Source organism: Camellia sinensis, chromosome 2 (genome assembly GCF_055761805.1).
Source record: "Camellia sinensis isolate YWXY chromosome 2, ASM5576180v1, whole genome shotgun sequence".
Lineage (NCBI taxonomy): Eukaryota > Viridiplantae > Streptophyta > Magnoliopsida > Ericales > Theaceae > Camellia > Camellia sinensis.
This window is the reverse complement of record NC_138962.1, coordinates 213,630,854-213,644,815: the sequence shown is the minus strand read 5'-3', so window position 1 is coordinate 213,644,815 and position 13,962 is coordinate 213,630,854. Positions and strand designations below refer to the sequence as shown.

Genomic DNA, 13,962 nt, shown 5'->3' with positions numbered 1-13,962 from the left:
TCCTTATTTTCTATTCTCTCAAAAATATTTTGTTGTGTCTATTTTGTCCATAATCACTCTTCGACGCATGGTAAGTTGGACTCTTGCTCCCTCAAATGTGTTTTTCTTGGATACTTTCCCACTCAAAAAGGGTATAAGTGTTACCACCCTTCTTCTTATAAGTGGTTTGTGTCCATAGATGTCACATTCTTTGAGTCTCAGTCCTATTTCTTGTCCTCTCCGATGTCACAATCCTCCCTTCAGGGGGAGCCTTGGTGTGAAGTGATTCTTGTGATTCCTATGGTGGAATCAGTTGTTCTTGCACCACCACCTTCTACGGAGACTGCAGAACCCAATGTAATCAAGGATAGGGAAGAACAAGTTTATGTTAGGGACAAAGACAGACACCAAGTTAACTGGATACAAGAGACCACTTCTGCTCCTCCACTGCCATCTCCAGTTTCTGATGAGAGTCCAGGTAACTTTGAATCTCTTGAGTCCATTGATCTTGATGTTCCTATTGCCAAGAGAAAGGGTGTGAGGTCTTGTACTCAATATCCTATCTCAAATTTTGTGTCCTACTCTCATTTGTCATCCTCATATAGAACGTTTGTGTCCAATATTTCTTCTGTTAGCATTCCTAACCATTTTCAGGATGCTCTTGCTACCTCTGAGTGGAAACTTGTCATGATTGAGGAAATGAAAGCACTTAGGAAGAATGACACTTGGGAATTGACTGAGTTACCTAAGGGCAAATGACTTGTGAGATGCAAATGGGTGTATATTGTGAAACACAAAGCAGATGGTTCTATTGAGCGTTATAAGGCTAGAGTTGTGGCAAAAGGGTTCACTCAGACATATGGCGTCGACTATCAGGAGACATTTGCACTCGTGGCTAAGATGAATTCAGTCAGAGTGCTTCTCTCGTTAGCAGCTAATCTAGATTGGGCATTTCATCAGTTTGATGTAAAGAATGCTTTTCTCTATAGTGACCTCGAAGAAGAGGTATATATGGACATTCCTCTAGGTTTTGAGGATCATCAAACAGAAGGCCAAGTATGTAGGCTTCGAAAGTCATTATATGGTCTCAAACAGTCTCCGAGAGCTTGGTTTGGGAGATTCACTTAGGCTATGTTTAAATATGGCTTTAAACAAAGTCAGGCAGATCACACCTTGTTTGTGAAAACATTCCTCACTTGGTAAGACTACAACACTCATTGTTTATGTAGACGACATAGTTCTTACGGGCGATGATAGTGAGAAAATTCCTCTGTTGAAAAAATATTTAGCCAGTGAATTTGAAATCAAAGACTAGGGGAGCTTGAAGTATTTTCTGGGAATTGAAGTCGTTCGCCCCAAGGATGGGATATTTATCTCATAGAGGAAGTATGTGCTTGATCTGTTGAAGGAAACTGGAATGCTTGGCTGCAAGGCCTGTGACACTCCACTGGAACCCAATCAAAAACTGGGGGATGATGAAGGAGGAGTAGCTCTTGACAGGGAGAGCTATTAGCGATTAGTGGGTAAACTCATTTACCTATCTCACTCTTGTCCTGATATTGTTGTTGCTATCAATATAGTTAACCAGTTTATGCATGCTCTTCATCAAATTAACTTCGAGGCTATCATGAGAATTTTGAGGTACTTGGAGCCTGCTGCTGGTAAGGGTTTTTATTTTTCAAAGTATGATCATCTTCGTGTAGAAGCTTATATCGATGCTGACTGGGATGGATCAGTAACTGATAGGAGATCGACTTCAAGGTATTGCACCTTTGTTGGAGGCAACCTAGTTACTTAAAGGAGTAAGAAACAAAATGTAGTTGCTAGGTCAAGTGTAGAAGCTGAGTTTAGAGCTATGGCACAAGAGGTGTGTGAGCTCTTATGGATCAAGTTATTGTTGAGTGATCTAGGTATTCATCAGACGGACTCCAAGCGGTTATACTATGATAATAAGGTCGCTATCAACATCGCTCACAATCCGGTTCAACATGACAGGATAAAGCATGTTGAGATTGATTGTCACTTCATTAAGGAGAAACTCACTAGTGGCATAATATGTACTCTCTTTGTGCAGTCTGGTGAACAACTTGTTGACATCCTCACCAAGGGAGTTGGGAGTAAGCCATTTCATGACATCTTAGGCAAGCTGGGCATGAGAAATATCTTCGCATCAGCTTGAGAGGGAGTGTTAGAATAATATTTTATGATTTGGGTTATTATTTTGTAATTATTTTATACCTTAGGGCTTCCTTGTAATTATTAATCTTCATTAATATAAATAGGGGATGATATCCTAATCATTCCCTAATATTGTATTAAACATGTATAACAAGCTACGGTATGGAATGATATAGTGAACATATTTTTTTTGCCAATTTTTTTTGGGTTAAATGTATGTTATAAGATGTATATTGTATGCATATTATTATCAAACCGTCAACATTAATATGTTTGTACATAACATCTGGACAAGATCGCATTGAATACTTATTGCCAATAACAATGTTATAACTATACAGTTTCTTCCCAAAATACATATCAGGAAAGTTTGCACGAATATTTGAATGTAGTTTTTTAAATTTGACTTGGCAGGTTATTCAGAGAAATTACGTAGATGAATTATTTTTCTATTACTAAATAAATATAGTGCTCTTCTCTATAGTTTTGTTGATTTTGTTATCAAAAACATTTTTATTTACTACAAATGTGAAAATATATTTACATCTAATATGACAGATAGCTATGTTCATGTTGCTATTAATTTGCGAATAAATTTGCAAAGATAAATAAATTAATATAAAATATAATTACATTTCACTTTTTAAATTCATAAACCAAACATAATTTTAAAAATATTTTTATTGAAATTGTGACGACTGGATCTTTCTTTTCTTCTCTTTTCTTTCTTTCTTCGCTCCGTCCTTCTTTTATTTTCGTTAGGCTTGAAACATCCGGAAATAATTCTCTAAACAAAGTTCTTGCTCTTGTTTTGCCCGGTGTTGAATTTCACTTGTTCTGGAGGGTACACAAGTGAGTTCGAAGTACCGGGGGTTGAACCAAAAAATTTTTTGGGCTATATGGCTTAGCTACACGTGCGGGGGCCACGGGTCGCACGTACGGAAGGCTAGGTTGCACGTGTGAAATGTAGGGGAAGTTTAGGGTTGCATTTTGCTTAAATTGCAGGTGCGGAGAGGGAGGTGCGGAGGGAGCCGCACGTGTAGGGGTCATTGCCGCACGTGCGGGAGGCACGCTCTGCACATGTGGAGGCAAGTGCCGCACATACAAGGGCAAGTGTCGCACGTGCGGTTGGCCTGGGTCCGAATTTTTGTATTTTTTTATCATTTTGGCTGAGTTGCATCTCATTTTGGGCTCCTCTCTCTCACTCTAAAGCATCACTTTACTCCATCTTCTCTCTAAAAACCTTCACCAAACCACCCAAAAACCTTGATCTCTTAAAATCCATGGAGCTTTGATCCATCTTCTTCCACAAACCTTGGAGAGCAACACAAGAATCTCAACTTGTACGGTTGAGATTGAGTTTGGGGCACATTGATTTTCTAGGGTTTCATCCTCCATTCTTCATTAAGCTTGAGGTAGGGATTTCTTGAGTTATATGTACAAGTTTTGCTATTTGATGATGGTTTAAGAGTTTTCTTCTAGTTCTTATGTTGGTTTCAACTTTGTGATTCAAAGATGTAGAGAGTTTTTAAAAGTGGGTTTGTATCTCAATCCTTTTATTAATCCTTGAGAGTTTCATTCTAATAAACTTAAGAACAATGGTTTTGATAGGGTCTCACCAAAGAAAATGAGAAATGTTTGGTCTTGATGAAAAACCCTAGAAGTTAGGGATAAGGAATGTTTTATTGTATTCAAATGTCTATACATGTATATTTGCATTGATGAAAGATTTCTTGCATATGAAAGATTTTGGGGTCATGAAGATGACTTTTACATGTTATGTTTTGAAATGATCAAATGTTGATGGAACACATAGTATGGTTTATTATAGCATTGGCATTATGAACATCTTGCATATCATGACGATTGGTTTGAAGATTGGAACCTCCATTGAGAATGAAATATTGTAATTGAAAACTATGGAAATGTTACGGGGTAAATACGTTGGTAAGTTCGGATAGGAGGTGTAGATAAATTTGATAAGTTGGCCTGCGTGTCCAGGGTGAAAGACCCAAAACACGCACGGAGGAGGTACCACTTCCCTTTCGGTTTGCAACCGGTAAAGTAGGGTTATTGATAGTGCTAGTTGAGCCTACTTGCAGACATCAACCTAGGGATTACCTGAGTCGTATTTACCGCCCCTAATATAGCGATCCCGGTTGTCCCTTTACTGTTCTGTTGTATTCCGGACTCGGTTCCGTAAAGTTGGTAGTGGTATCTATCTTGTTGTCATCCTTTAATTCCACTTGATTGAGTTTTAGGATGTTTTGGGCAGGGTTGTTACAGGTTGGTTAGGCCTTGGTTTCAATTCCTTGTTGCCCAGGTTTTTGGTGTTACGCTCGAGCGGGTCATTCTGCGCTCGAGCAGAGTTTGGTTTCTAGTCTAGCGCTCGAGCGAGTGTTCTGGCGCTCGAGCGGAGATTGCACACTCCCAGTATTTCGTGTTTCTGCAAAACTTCTGCAGATGTGATTTCTGCTCTCGAGCGGGTTTCTTTACGCTCGAGCGGTGGCGCTCGAGCGGGTAGTACTTCCAGGGTATAAGTTCTGAGAGGGGAAAATCTATGCTCGAGCGGACTGGTTTTCGCGCTCGAGCGGATGTACTTTATTCCTGTGTTTTGGCGCTCGAGCGGGCATTATTGCGCTCGAGCGTGTCCAGATTTTTGTTCTTTGCGCTCGAGCGTCGTGTTACCCGCTCGAGCAGGTCATACGTATATGAGTTATCCGCTGAGTGATTTCAAATCACTTTTTGCTTTTCTTTCTCTCTCCTACTTTTTCTAAAAACCATTTTTGAGAGCCTCTCTGTCTAGAAACTCCCTTCTCTCTAGGGTTTGATCTAGTTAGAGTGTCCTCCTTCTCTTCGGCCTTTGTAAATGTTGTGTTGATCGTCGAGGGCGTCATTTTGATCCGAGAATCTTGGTCTTTGGAGCACGTTGGTTTTGGGTCTCTTCTCCATCCGAGCTCTAACTTCAAGGTAGGGATATCCTACTCCTCTTTATGAGCTTTGTCTTTAAATGTTAGTATTTTGAGATGTTGGGGTTGGTTTGGTAATTTGGTGAAAGTTTGGGGCTTTTGTGTAAATTTACAAAAGTTAGGGTTTTAGCTATATAAAGCCTAGATGCATGTTTGGAATGGAAAAAGTGAAATTAATGTTAAAACATTAATGAAAATGGAACCTAAGGGTTGTAATGTTAATTATGGAAAATGCCCTAATTACATTGATTGATTAATTTGTATAATTAATTGTTCGAAATGAGGAATTGAATTGAGAATGTGGAAATTGGAAAGGGAAGGGGTTAAAGGGTGTAGTTGGATTATTTATCGCTCACCTAGTTGAAATGTTGATTATATATCCATTGTTGCATTTATTTTCTGTATAGAAATAACTGCTTTGGGCTATCGATGGAGGATAGTCTTGATTGTTATAGACAATGCATGATGATTAGGCAAACGGAAACTAATCACTGGAATGAGTCATTGAGTATGATGATTGAAAGAACACGTTAAATTTATGTGTTGTGTGATGATGTGTATAATTATTGTTTATATGCATTGTGTTGTGTTGGAGGAGATAGGGGATATACTCCACGGTTTAGGGGAAGATAGGGGATGGACCTCTAAACCGGATGTTGTTGGGAGGAGATATGGGATGGACTCCGTAGATAGAGCTCATATGCTTATTTAGTGATGTATTGACAGAGCTCATATGCTTGTCATTAGAAGTGTGATAGTGCTCATATACATATCTGTGGAATTGATGATATAGCTTGTATGCTTATCTGTTGGTATGTGATATAGCTAGTATGCTTATCTATTATGAAATGGGGAAGTGCTTGATATGAGTTACTGTCTCATATGAGTTGTTTGGCCAGGTTCTGAGCCATGGTTATAAAATGAGAATTGAAAGAAACTGGAAAATGAATTGTAACATGGACTTGTATGTCATGAAACTATAAAGTGTGATAAGAGAAAGTATCAGTATTGGCCATCTATCAACTGCTAATCTTTTAGTCATTGTTCATGTGTGGTTTAGTGTATTTCTACTGGGCTGTGGCTCACCCTATATGGGAATATCATTTTCAGGTACAGATAGCATGCCACCTCCAAGGACATAGCTTGGGAGGCTAGAGGCGGACACACTTTTGTTGTCTTATTTCTTTTTGATGTATTACATGTAAATTCAAGCCAAGTGCTTAATGTGTAAATGAGTTAGTACTCTTTTATTGTAACCAAGTGTTAACTTGGAAAGCTGTAAGCCCGTAGGGCATTTGCTTTTGTCGTTAACATGTAATACTTTTTGTAATGGAACTCTGATGAATAGAAGAATGTGGAGTCTTTATATATCAATGCATGTCTATATTGATGGGTTTAATGTTATTATTTTGAGGGCGTAACACCTAATGATTGAAAAATTGGAAGTTTTGAAATTGATGAGATCGCAAAATATTATTGAAAACATGGTGATTTTCAAGTTCTGCATTGAAATGAAGTCCTTCTTTATAATGGCATTGCATGGCATCACATTTGCATATAATGTTGAGAGAATTTTGCATAATTGAATATACTTGGTGAGAATTCTCTACTGGGCTTTATGCTCACCTCTATGGGATTTTGGTGCAAGTAAAGATGTAGTGATCCCGCCAAGTTGAAGGCGTGGGCATATTTCTGTGAAGAGTAATTGGCTCTATTTTGTTATGATTAATTGCTAGCCAAGGGCTATTTTTGTATGGATCCGGGAGGCCACTTTTGTGTAACCGGGCTTAAGCCTTAGAAGTTGTAAGCCCATGGGGGCGTTTTGTTTGCTTTTGAGAATTAATGCTTCACATGCTATCAATTCATTAGTTTACAAACCGTTGAATGTATACACCGCATGTGGAACTCTTGTAATAACTCTTTTGATTAATGTTGTAAGGGATAGAGATTTGCCATAATTATTTAATGGATGTGATTGATGATTTAAGTATGTTGGTTTTATTTCGGGGCGTGATAGAAACTATACCACGACTCCGTGCGTGGGGGCGCAACTAGTAGATACAACGTAAGAGAAAGTGACAAATATCATTTTGGGTTTATCCATAATTTTATTTGCAATAAAAAAGTTTAATTTATCTATGTCTCCTACGGTTTTGGGACATGGATTCTGTCTACATCGGCCTATCTACATAGAATTTGAATTCACAAACAAACACAGAGATTGGTACAACTCATAATTAATCAAAATTTGAATTCACAGACAAACACAAATGCATATAATAACAAAATTTGAATTCACAAAACCCTAGCCCTAATTTGTGAATTCAAATTCAATTCAAAATCCTAGAATTAGGTTAGGGCTAGGGTTCAATTTGAAACCCTAAAATTGGGTTAGGGCTAGTATAATATTAAATGAATTTATATCTCTATCACGATTTTTCTCAGTTGGTAGAGAGTGGCCTTAGAAGTTTTCAATCTTTAGCCAACAATATGGGGTTTTGCTTAATACATTTTTAATTTTGTTTGAATTTAAAATGGAAAAATACTATAAGTAAAATAAAAGAGGAATTAAAGTAAAATTAGAAATCAATTATAAAGACTATCAGTGTAATATATTCATTATATTATTGGTCTTGATAATTTGTTTTAAATATTATTTTGATTTTTCTAATTTTGCACTTAATTTTTTTTTATTTCAATTGTTAACAACATTTGATGGAGGGACCATCTTGTAACAAAATTTAAAATATAAAGACCAAAATGCTCAAATTAAAATTACAATAACTGAAATGACACTTCACTTAAATTACAGAAACCAATGATTTAATTTACAATTTAATTAAAAAAAATTTCTTTCTTTTGTAAGAGATAATTGGACAAGTATTCTAACATGAATAATGGAGAGTAGTACTCTAAAAACACTAAATAATGGAAAATTTAAAATAAAAAACAAATGGTTTAGATTATTATAATGAAACTCGTAATGCACTCTATGTGTTCGAACAATACTCTTCAATACAGATCGAGGACTAAATTTTTTATTTTTTATTATTTTTGTGAAGATTTGTCTGACAATCATAAAAAATATATATACAAAAAAAAAAAAAATCTTTTTCACAATAGAATTGACTTGATTTTGTTGTTTTCATTTTATTTTCTTATCTTCAGTTGCAAGTTCATTGCTTGCCAACCGGTAGCCTTGGATCTTCCGTGGAATCAAGATAAGGAAAGTGGTAATGTTTAGTGGATAAAATTATTGGTAATTTTTGTATTTTGTCTCATATATTATTTTGATTCATAAATTTTTAATTGATTTGATTTAAAATTTTATATTAATTTTATTCAATTAATAACGTCAATTGGTGTTTTTGAAGTAAAATCGTTAATCATATGATTGAGATTGACTCACTTAGTTAAGAAAGTGACAAATATCATTTTGGGTTTATCCATAATTTTATTTGCAATAAAAAAGTTTAATTTATTCTGTCTCCTACGGTTTTGGGACATGGATTCTGTCTACATCGACCTATCTACACAGAATTTGAATTCACAAACAAACACAAAGATTGGTGCAACTCATAATTAATCAAAATTTGAATTCACAAACAAACACTATTGCATATAATAACCAAAATTTGATTTCACAAACCCTAGCCCTAATTTGTGAATTCAAATTCAATTCAAAACCCTAGAATTGGGTTAGGGCTAGGGTTTAATTTGAAACTCTAGAATTGGGTTAGGGCTAGGGCTAAGGCTAGGGTTCAATCTGTGAATTCAAAACCACAACTTCAATTCACAGAACCCTATTCTACCCACATTGGTATCAATTTGAATTCACAAAACTATTCCATCTTCCAAACTGTATTCAAACTATTCTATCTTCCAAACTTCCTCAACTTGAATTCACAAAACCCCCAATTTGAATACATAAAACCCTAATTTGAATTCACAAAACCCCACATTGTTATGTACCCACATTCACTTTTTTACAAACAAAATCAACATAAATAAAATTCAAACTGAGAGAGAGAGAGAGTGCACATACCAGAGAGAGAGAGCAGAGAGCGACCCACGAAGAGAGAGAGGGAGCAGAGATCACTAGAGAGATAGGAGAACTGGTTCGGGCTTTGAGAGAAAAAAACAAAAGTGTTTAAAAAGCGTGGTTGCAAATGAGGGGGTGGGCCATTTTATATGGCTTTTCTGTTAAAAACGTAGTTACGAATCACGCTTTCTTTTAAAAACAAATTTTCTTTAAAAGCGTGGTTAAAAATAGTGCTTAAACTTGAAAACACTAATAGCAACAGCGTTTTCTTAATTAAAGTCGTGTTTGGGCTAGAAACATATTAAAAGTGTGTTTTGTAAACACACTTCAATTTATTCTAAAAAATTCGGCCAAACTAAGTTTAGTTTGAGAAATAACTTAATATTTAGACATAGTTTGGGAAAAGCCTCCTTATTTTTTGCGTCAAACACTTATTTTCAAAATAAAATTAGGGTAATGTTAGGGACACCAAATTTTCTACCAAACAAATGACCAAATGTCTCACATGGGTGTGGGTCGACAATTTTGTAGGCCCCACACCCATGTAAAACATTTAGTCATTTATTTGGTAGAAAATTTAGGACCTCTAACATTTTTCATAAAATTATACTTTACAAATTTTCTTGGGCGACCAAAAAGGCATATAAAAAATAAAGATTACCTTTTTAGTCTTTCTTTTTTTTTTTTTTTTGGTCCTCATCTCTTTTCATCTTCGTCATCTCTCTCTTCTAAGCCTACTGCCACCAACCAGTGATATGGCAATGTGGGGGTGAACACCAAGCAGATTCACTGCAGTGGGTTGTCTTCTCTCTTGAAATAAATATAGTGCAGAAAGTGATTGAAGTTAATCCTTGAAATAGAGCGGAGTTATTGAAGTACATGCTTTGGCTACTATAATTCAAGATGATTATTTTATATCGCATCTGTTAAAAGGTAAATCAATGACGTGAACCCACTTCATTTTCTCTTACAATGTTTGGGCAAGATATGAAGCTATCGTCTTATTCTATAATCATTCTTCTAAATTTCATATATGTTTATATGGATATCATTGCTCCAAATGGTAATTCGACAGCAAACAAAAAACCAACTGAATAACCCTCGAATGACAAACCAATTGGCACATAATAGAATTGATAAAAGACATAGTTAAATTGGCATTTTTGTTGTGATAATGCTCCTTGCAGAGAAGATAATTAAAGGGGCATTTAGTCGAACACATGCTGTGTGATAGTGGAGAAGAGAGAGAGAACACATAAGGAAGAGAGAAATAAGAATAAAGAGAAGAAGGAACCACCAACAGCTCCCGTAGCCCCACATCCTATGTGACCAACACTGCGATTCTCATGCATGGCCGGGATTTGGGAAGGGAGAGAAAGCTGAGGCGGCAAAGTTGGGGGCATTACCTGATGAAAGTTGGCAACATTGTCCTTGATGGTTGTGCCCGAAGATGATATAGGATTCAGATAATTGCCAATAATGGAGCCACTGATTTTGTTAATGCTAGGCAGCATTTTCTCTTCCCCAGAACTTGCATTCCCCTCCGACTTGAATCTGACATGTTGCGTCGCAGTCTTAACACTGTTGATAGACACCATTTCACCACCTGACGACTTCTTCAGAATCGACTTTAGGGGGACACTTGGGTGCAGAGGCAACTGCTGAATTGTTCTAGTCTTTGGTTCAAGAGATCCTTCCGCAAGCGCTTGCTTGACTCACCTGATTCAGGCAACTCTGGGGCTGAAACATTTAAAACTTGCAAGCGGTAATTTACCTTGATGTTGCCAAGGAAAGTTCTCTTGAGGACTGCGTGATTATACGCTGCCTCAGCACTAGACTTGTTCTAAAAACAACCTTGGCAGTTGATGAATTCTGAAACACGCGAGTGGCTGACTCGTAAAGACTTCCAAAGCGTACGAATTTTGCTTTTAGTTCTGGCACTGATGGCAGCTTTGAATGAAGCGGGAACTTCATCGTCAACATTGCTGGTTCAGAAGGCCCCTCAGGTATTTCTGGCTTTGTCGACACTGATGAACCCACCATTTTTTCATCTCCTTGAATTTTCAAATGCTTCTGGCAGCCTTCCTTCTTTTCTGCAGCCAATGCACTCAGCTTCCTGTATTTTTTTGGTCTCTTCATGGACTTCTCTTCCTGTTTACGAGAGGATTGACTTTTGCTGCCAGCCTTTGCTGGATCATCCGATCTGAACGGCTTTTTCAATGGTTTTAGAGCAGAAGGTTGGTCCTTCACTTTCTCAATGTGGGGGGGTCTCAACAAATAAACCAGTTGGTCCTTCACGTTGCGCAAGTATTGGATGCTTATCTGTAGTAACAACAAGTATTTGAGTTCTTAGAGGAACTCTCTGCCAGTTTAACTGACTTGGCCACCAGAGAACTTAGTATGTTAAAAGACTTGAAGGTTAGTTTTTGCTTAGTCTATATCTTGTTATGCCAAAGTGTGTTTTATGTCTTTATAGTCTTCGTTTTCTGGTACATCAGAAAAAAGAGGAAGGAGATTTTCCTTTTGGAATTGAGGATCTGTTGTACTATGTGAAGAGAATTGAGGGACAACAATTTAATCTGGACCTTGGAGCTCTTAAACAATACTTTCCGTTCAATTTGGTCATGTCAGGGATCTTGAAAATCTGCCAAGACCTTTTTGGTAATTACATGATGTTTCCATTGCTTGACTTCAGTATTTTGCTCGGGTAATTCATCTACTAAGCTCTCATCTTCCTTTGCTTCATTCAGGTTTAAGATTTGAAGAAATTGCAGATGCTGAGGTTTTTGGCACTGTGATGTTCACCTTTATTCCGTCTATGACTTATCTTCTAGTGAACTTTTGGGCTATTTCTGCCTTGATATGTTCTCCAGGTTCATTTATTACTCATGGTTTTATTAATTCTAGTGGACATCAATTTATGGGTGGTTCACATATATGATTTAGAATGAAATGAACTTACGTTGTATCGTCAAACAGGGAGGGAAAAGATGGTCACACCTGTGTTGTGGCTCTTCAGAATGGTTCTTTTGTCAATGGTGTACGAAAGGTGATTGTAATATGCTATTAAGTTTGAGTTTTCTAAACTTCTTGTTGTGATGTTGAACTCAAATTTTGGGTACCTGCAAAGCATTTTATTTTGGGATACATTCTATTTTGTTTAGCAGGGACAGGATCAAATGCGTAAAGCATGTTTGATTAGCATGCTAGAATTACATTTTTTTAGCTTTCAATAGAAAAAAAGGCAAAAATTTCTGTTGCTGAATGTATATCTGCTTTGTGTTGGATTCCCTTGCCACCATGAGAGTTTGTTTTGTACTTGAAAATTCTTCTCAAGGTTCAGTCGGGTGCCATTATGTCTCTAGTAATATAGGTGTTGGTTTTTTCGATATAAATGTTATACATGGTTGGGCAGTAGAAGACATAGTCCACAACTTCTCATATATGTTCAAAGTATCATAAGTTGATCATAATTTTAATATGTCTTACTGATTTATCCTCAACTTCTATATGTAGATTCCTGTGGCATTATTTACTTCTCAGCTTCAAAAAGAGTTGGTCACACTGGGTTGTTGAGATTCTCTGAAGTGGTTAATCTTTTCCATGAATTTGGCCATGTGGTATGTCGATATCTGCCTTTTGAATGGTTTCTGTGGAATCAAACTCAAAATTCTATTTGAAGACTTATAGTGTGTGTGCATGATAATTGACTTAAATTGTGTTTGAAGATTTATGGAGGGTGAAGAAATGAGAATTCTGAACTTGTTTGATTGTGTTTTTGTTTTTTTAGTTTTTTGAAAAATCACATTTATTTAGTTGAGTTTTTAAATGTGTTTTTTGAAAACATTCAAAACTTAATTTTATGAAGAAGAAAAAATAAAAAGCACTTACTATGTTTATAGGATTTAGCAGCCCTCTATACGCTGACACCTCTCGTCATCTAACCGTTAGGTATAGTAACTGAAATCCATTCAATATAGCAACTGAAATTGGTTATGTCAGCAAATTTTGACCTCTAAATTACACTTATTCCTAAATATTCCGTCATCTAACTGTTACAGATAGTAACTGAAATTGGTTATGTCAGCAAATTTTGACCCCTAAATTACTCTTATTCTTAAATATTCCACCTTATTCCTACAACTAAACGCTCCACTACCCGCCTATTCTTCTCCACTCTCTCTCTCTGCTTTGTTCCCTCACCCCTCTTCACGCAACAAAAACAGAGCACCACCTATTCTCTTCTCCCTTCCAAAATCTCTCTCTCTCTCTCTCTCTATATATATATATATATATACATACATACACACATATACAGACATAATAGATCCATCATCAACTTCATCAATTCATAGACAAACCCACTTTGATTAACAAACCCATGATAAACCCAATTCATAAAAGGGAAAACAGAATTGAATTCACCCCCCTCTCACAATGATTCTCTCTTTATCAATCTTCCCAACACTCTCACTCACTCACTAACCCTCCCTTGAAATTATGCACATTACCTGTTCGAAAAAATGAAAGCATGGAGAAATTAGAAGGGAAAACATAGGGGAATGATAAGGTGATAGACAGATAGTTGAGGAGCTACATAAGGAAGAAGTAGCAACAACCTAGAGAAATTACTATATTAAGTAATAATCATTGATTGAATTGAAAATTAGGATTGTTTTTGGATTAGATTTAGGTAAACAGTTATGTGTATCTTGGTGTATGCTTTTGTCATGGGAATAATACTACCACCCACCCTTATCATTCAAAATTGTCAATTTATTATTCAGATTTATT

At 36.5% G+C, this 13,962-nt stretch overlaps 1 protein-coding gene across 2 annotated transcripts; it reads left to right on the top strand.

Moving 5' to 3' along the window:
* The first annotated feature begins 9,830 nt into the window (after positions 1 to 9,830).
* LOC145820625 (putative thimet oligopeptidase) lies at positions 9,831 to 13,425 on the top strand. Of its 2 annotated transcripts, XM_082916914.1 has the most exons (6): positions 9,831 to 10,101; positions 10,356 to 11,586; positions 11,667 to 11,829; positions 11,919 to 12,041; positions 12,148 to 12,217; positions 12,685 to 13,425. In XM_082916914.1, exons 2-6 carry the CDS (start codon positions 11,569 to 11,571, stop codon positions 12,752 to 12,754), a joined length of 444 nt encoding a protein of 147 aa, XP_082773040.1. In that variant the 5' UTR covers positions 9,831 to 10,101; positions 10,356 to 11,568; the 3' UTR covers positions 12,755 to 13,425. The 2 variants fall into 2 exon arrangements, with proteins under 2 accessions (XP_082773040.1, XP_082773039.1); XM_082916913.1 differs by lacking the exon at positions 12,148 to 12,217.
* The last annotated feature ends 537 nt before the right edge of the window (positions 13,426 to 13,962 follow it).

Excerpts from the sequence above, each read along its gene's own strand:
- LOC145820625 (XM_082916913.1), top strand. Across the intron at positions 11,830-11,918 it reads AATCTGCCAAGACCTTTTTG|GTTTAAGATTTGAAGAAATT; the intron begins GTAATTACATGA and ends TGCTTCATTCAG. Across the intron at positions 12,042-12,684 it reads TGCCTTGATATGTTCTCCAG|ATTCCTGTGGCATTATTTAC; the intron begins GTTCATTTATTA and ends TTCTATATGTAG.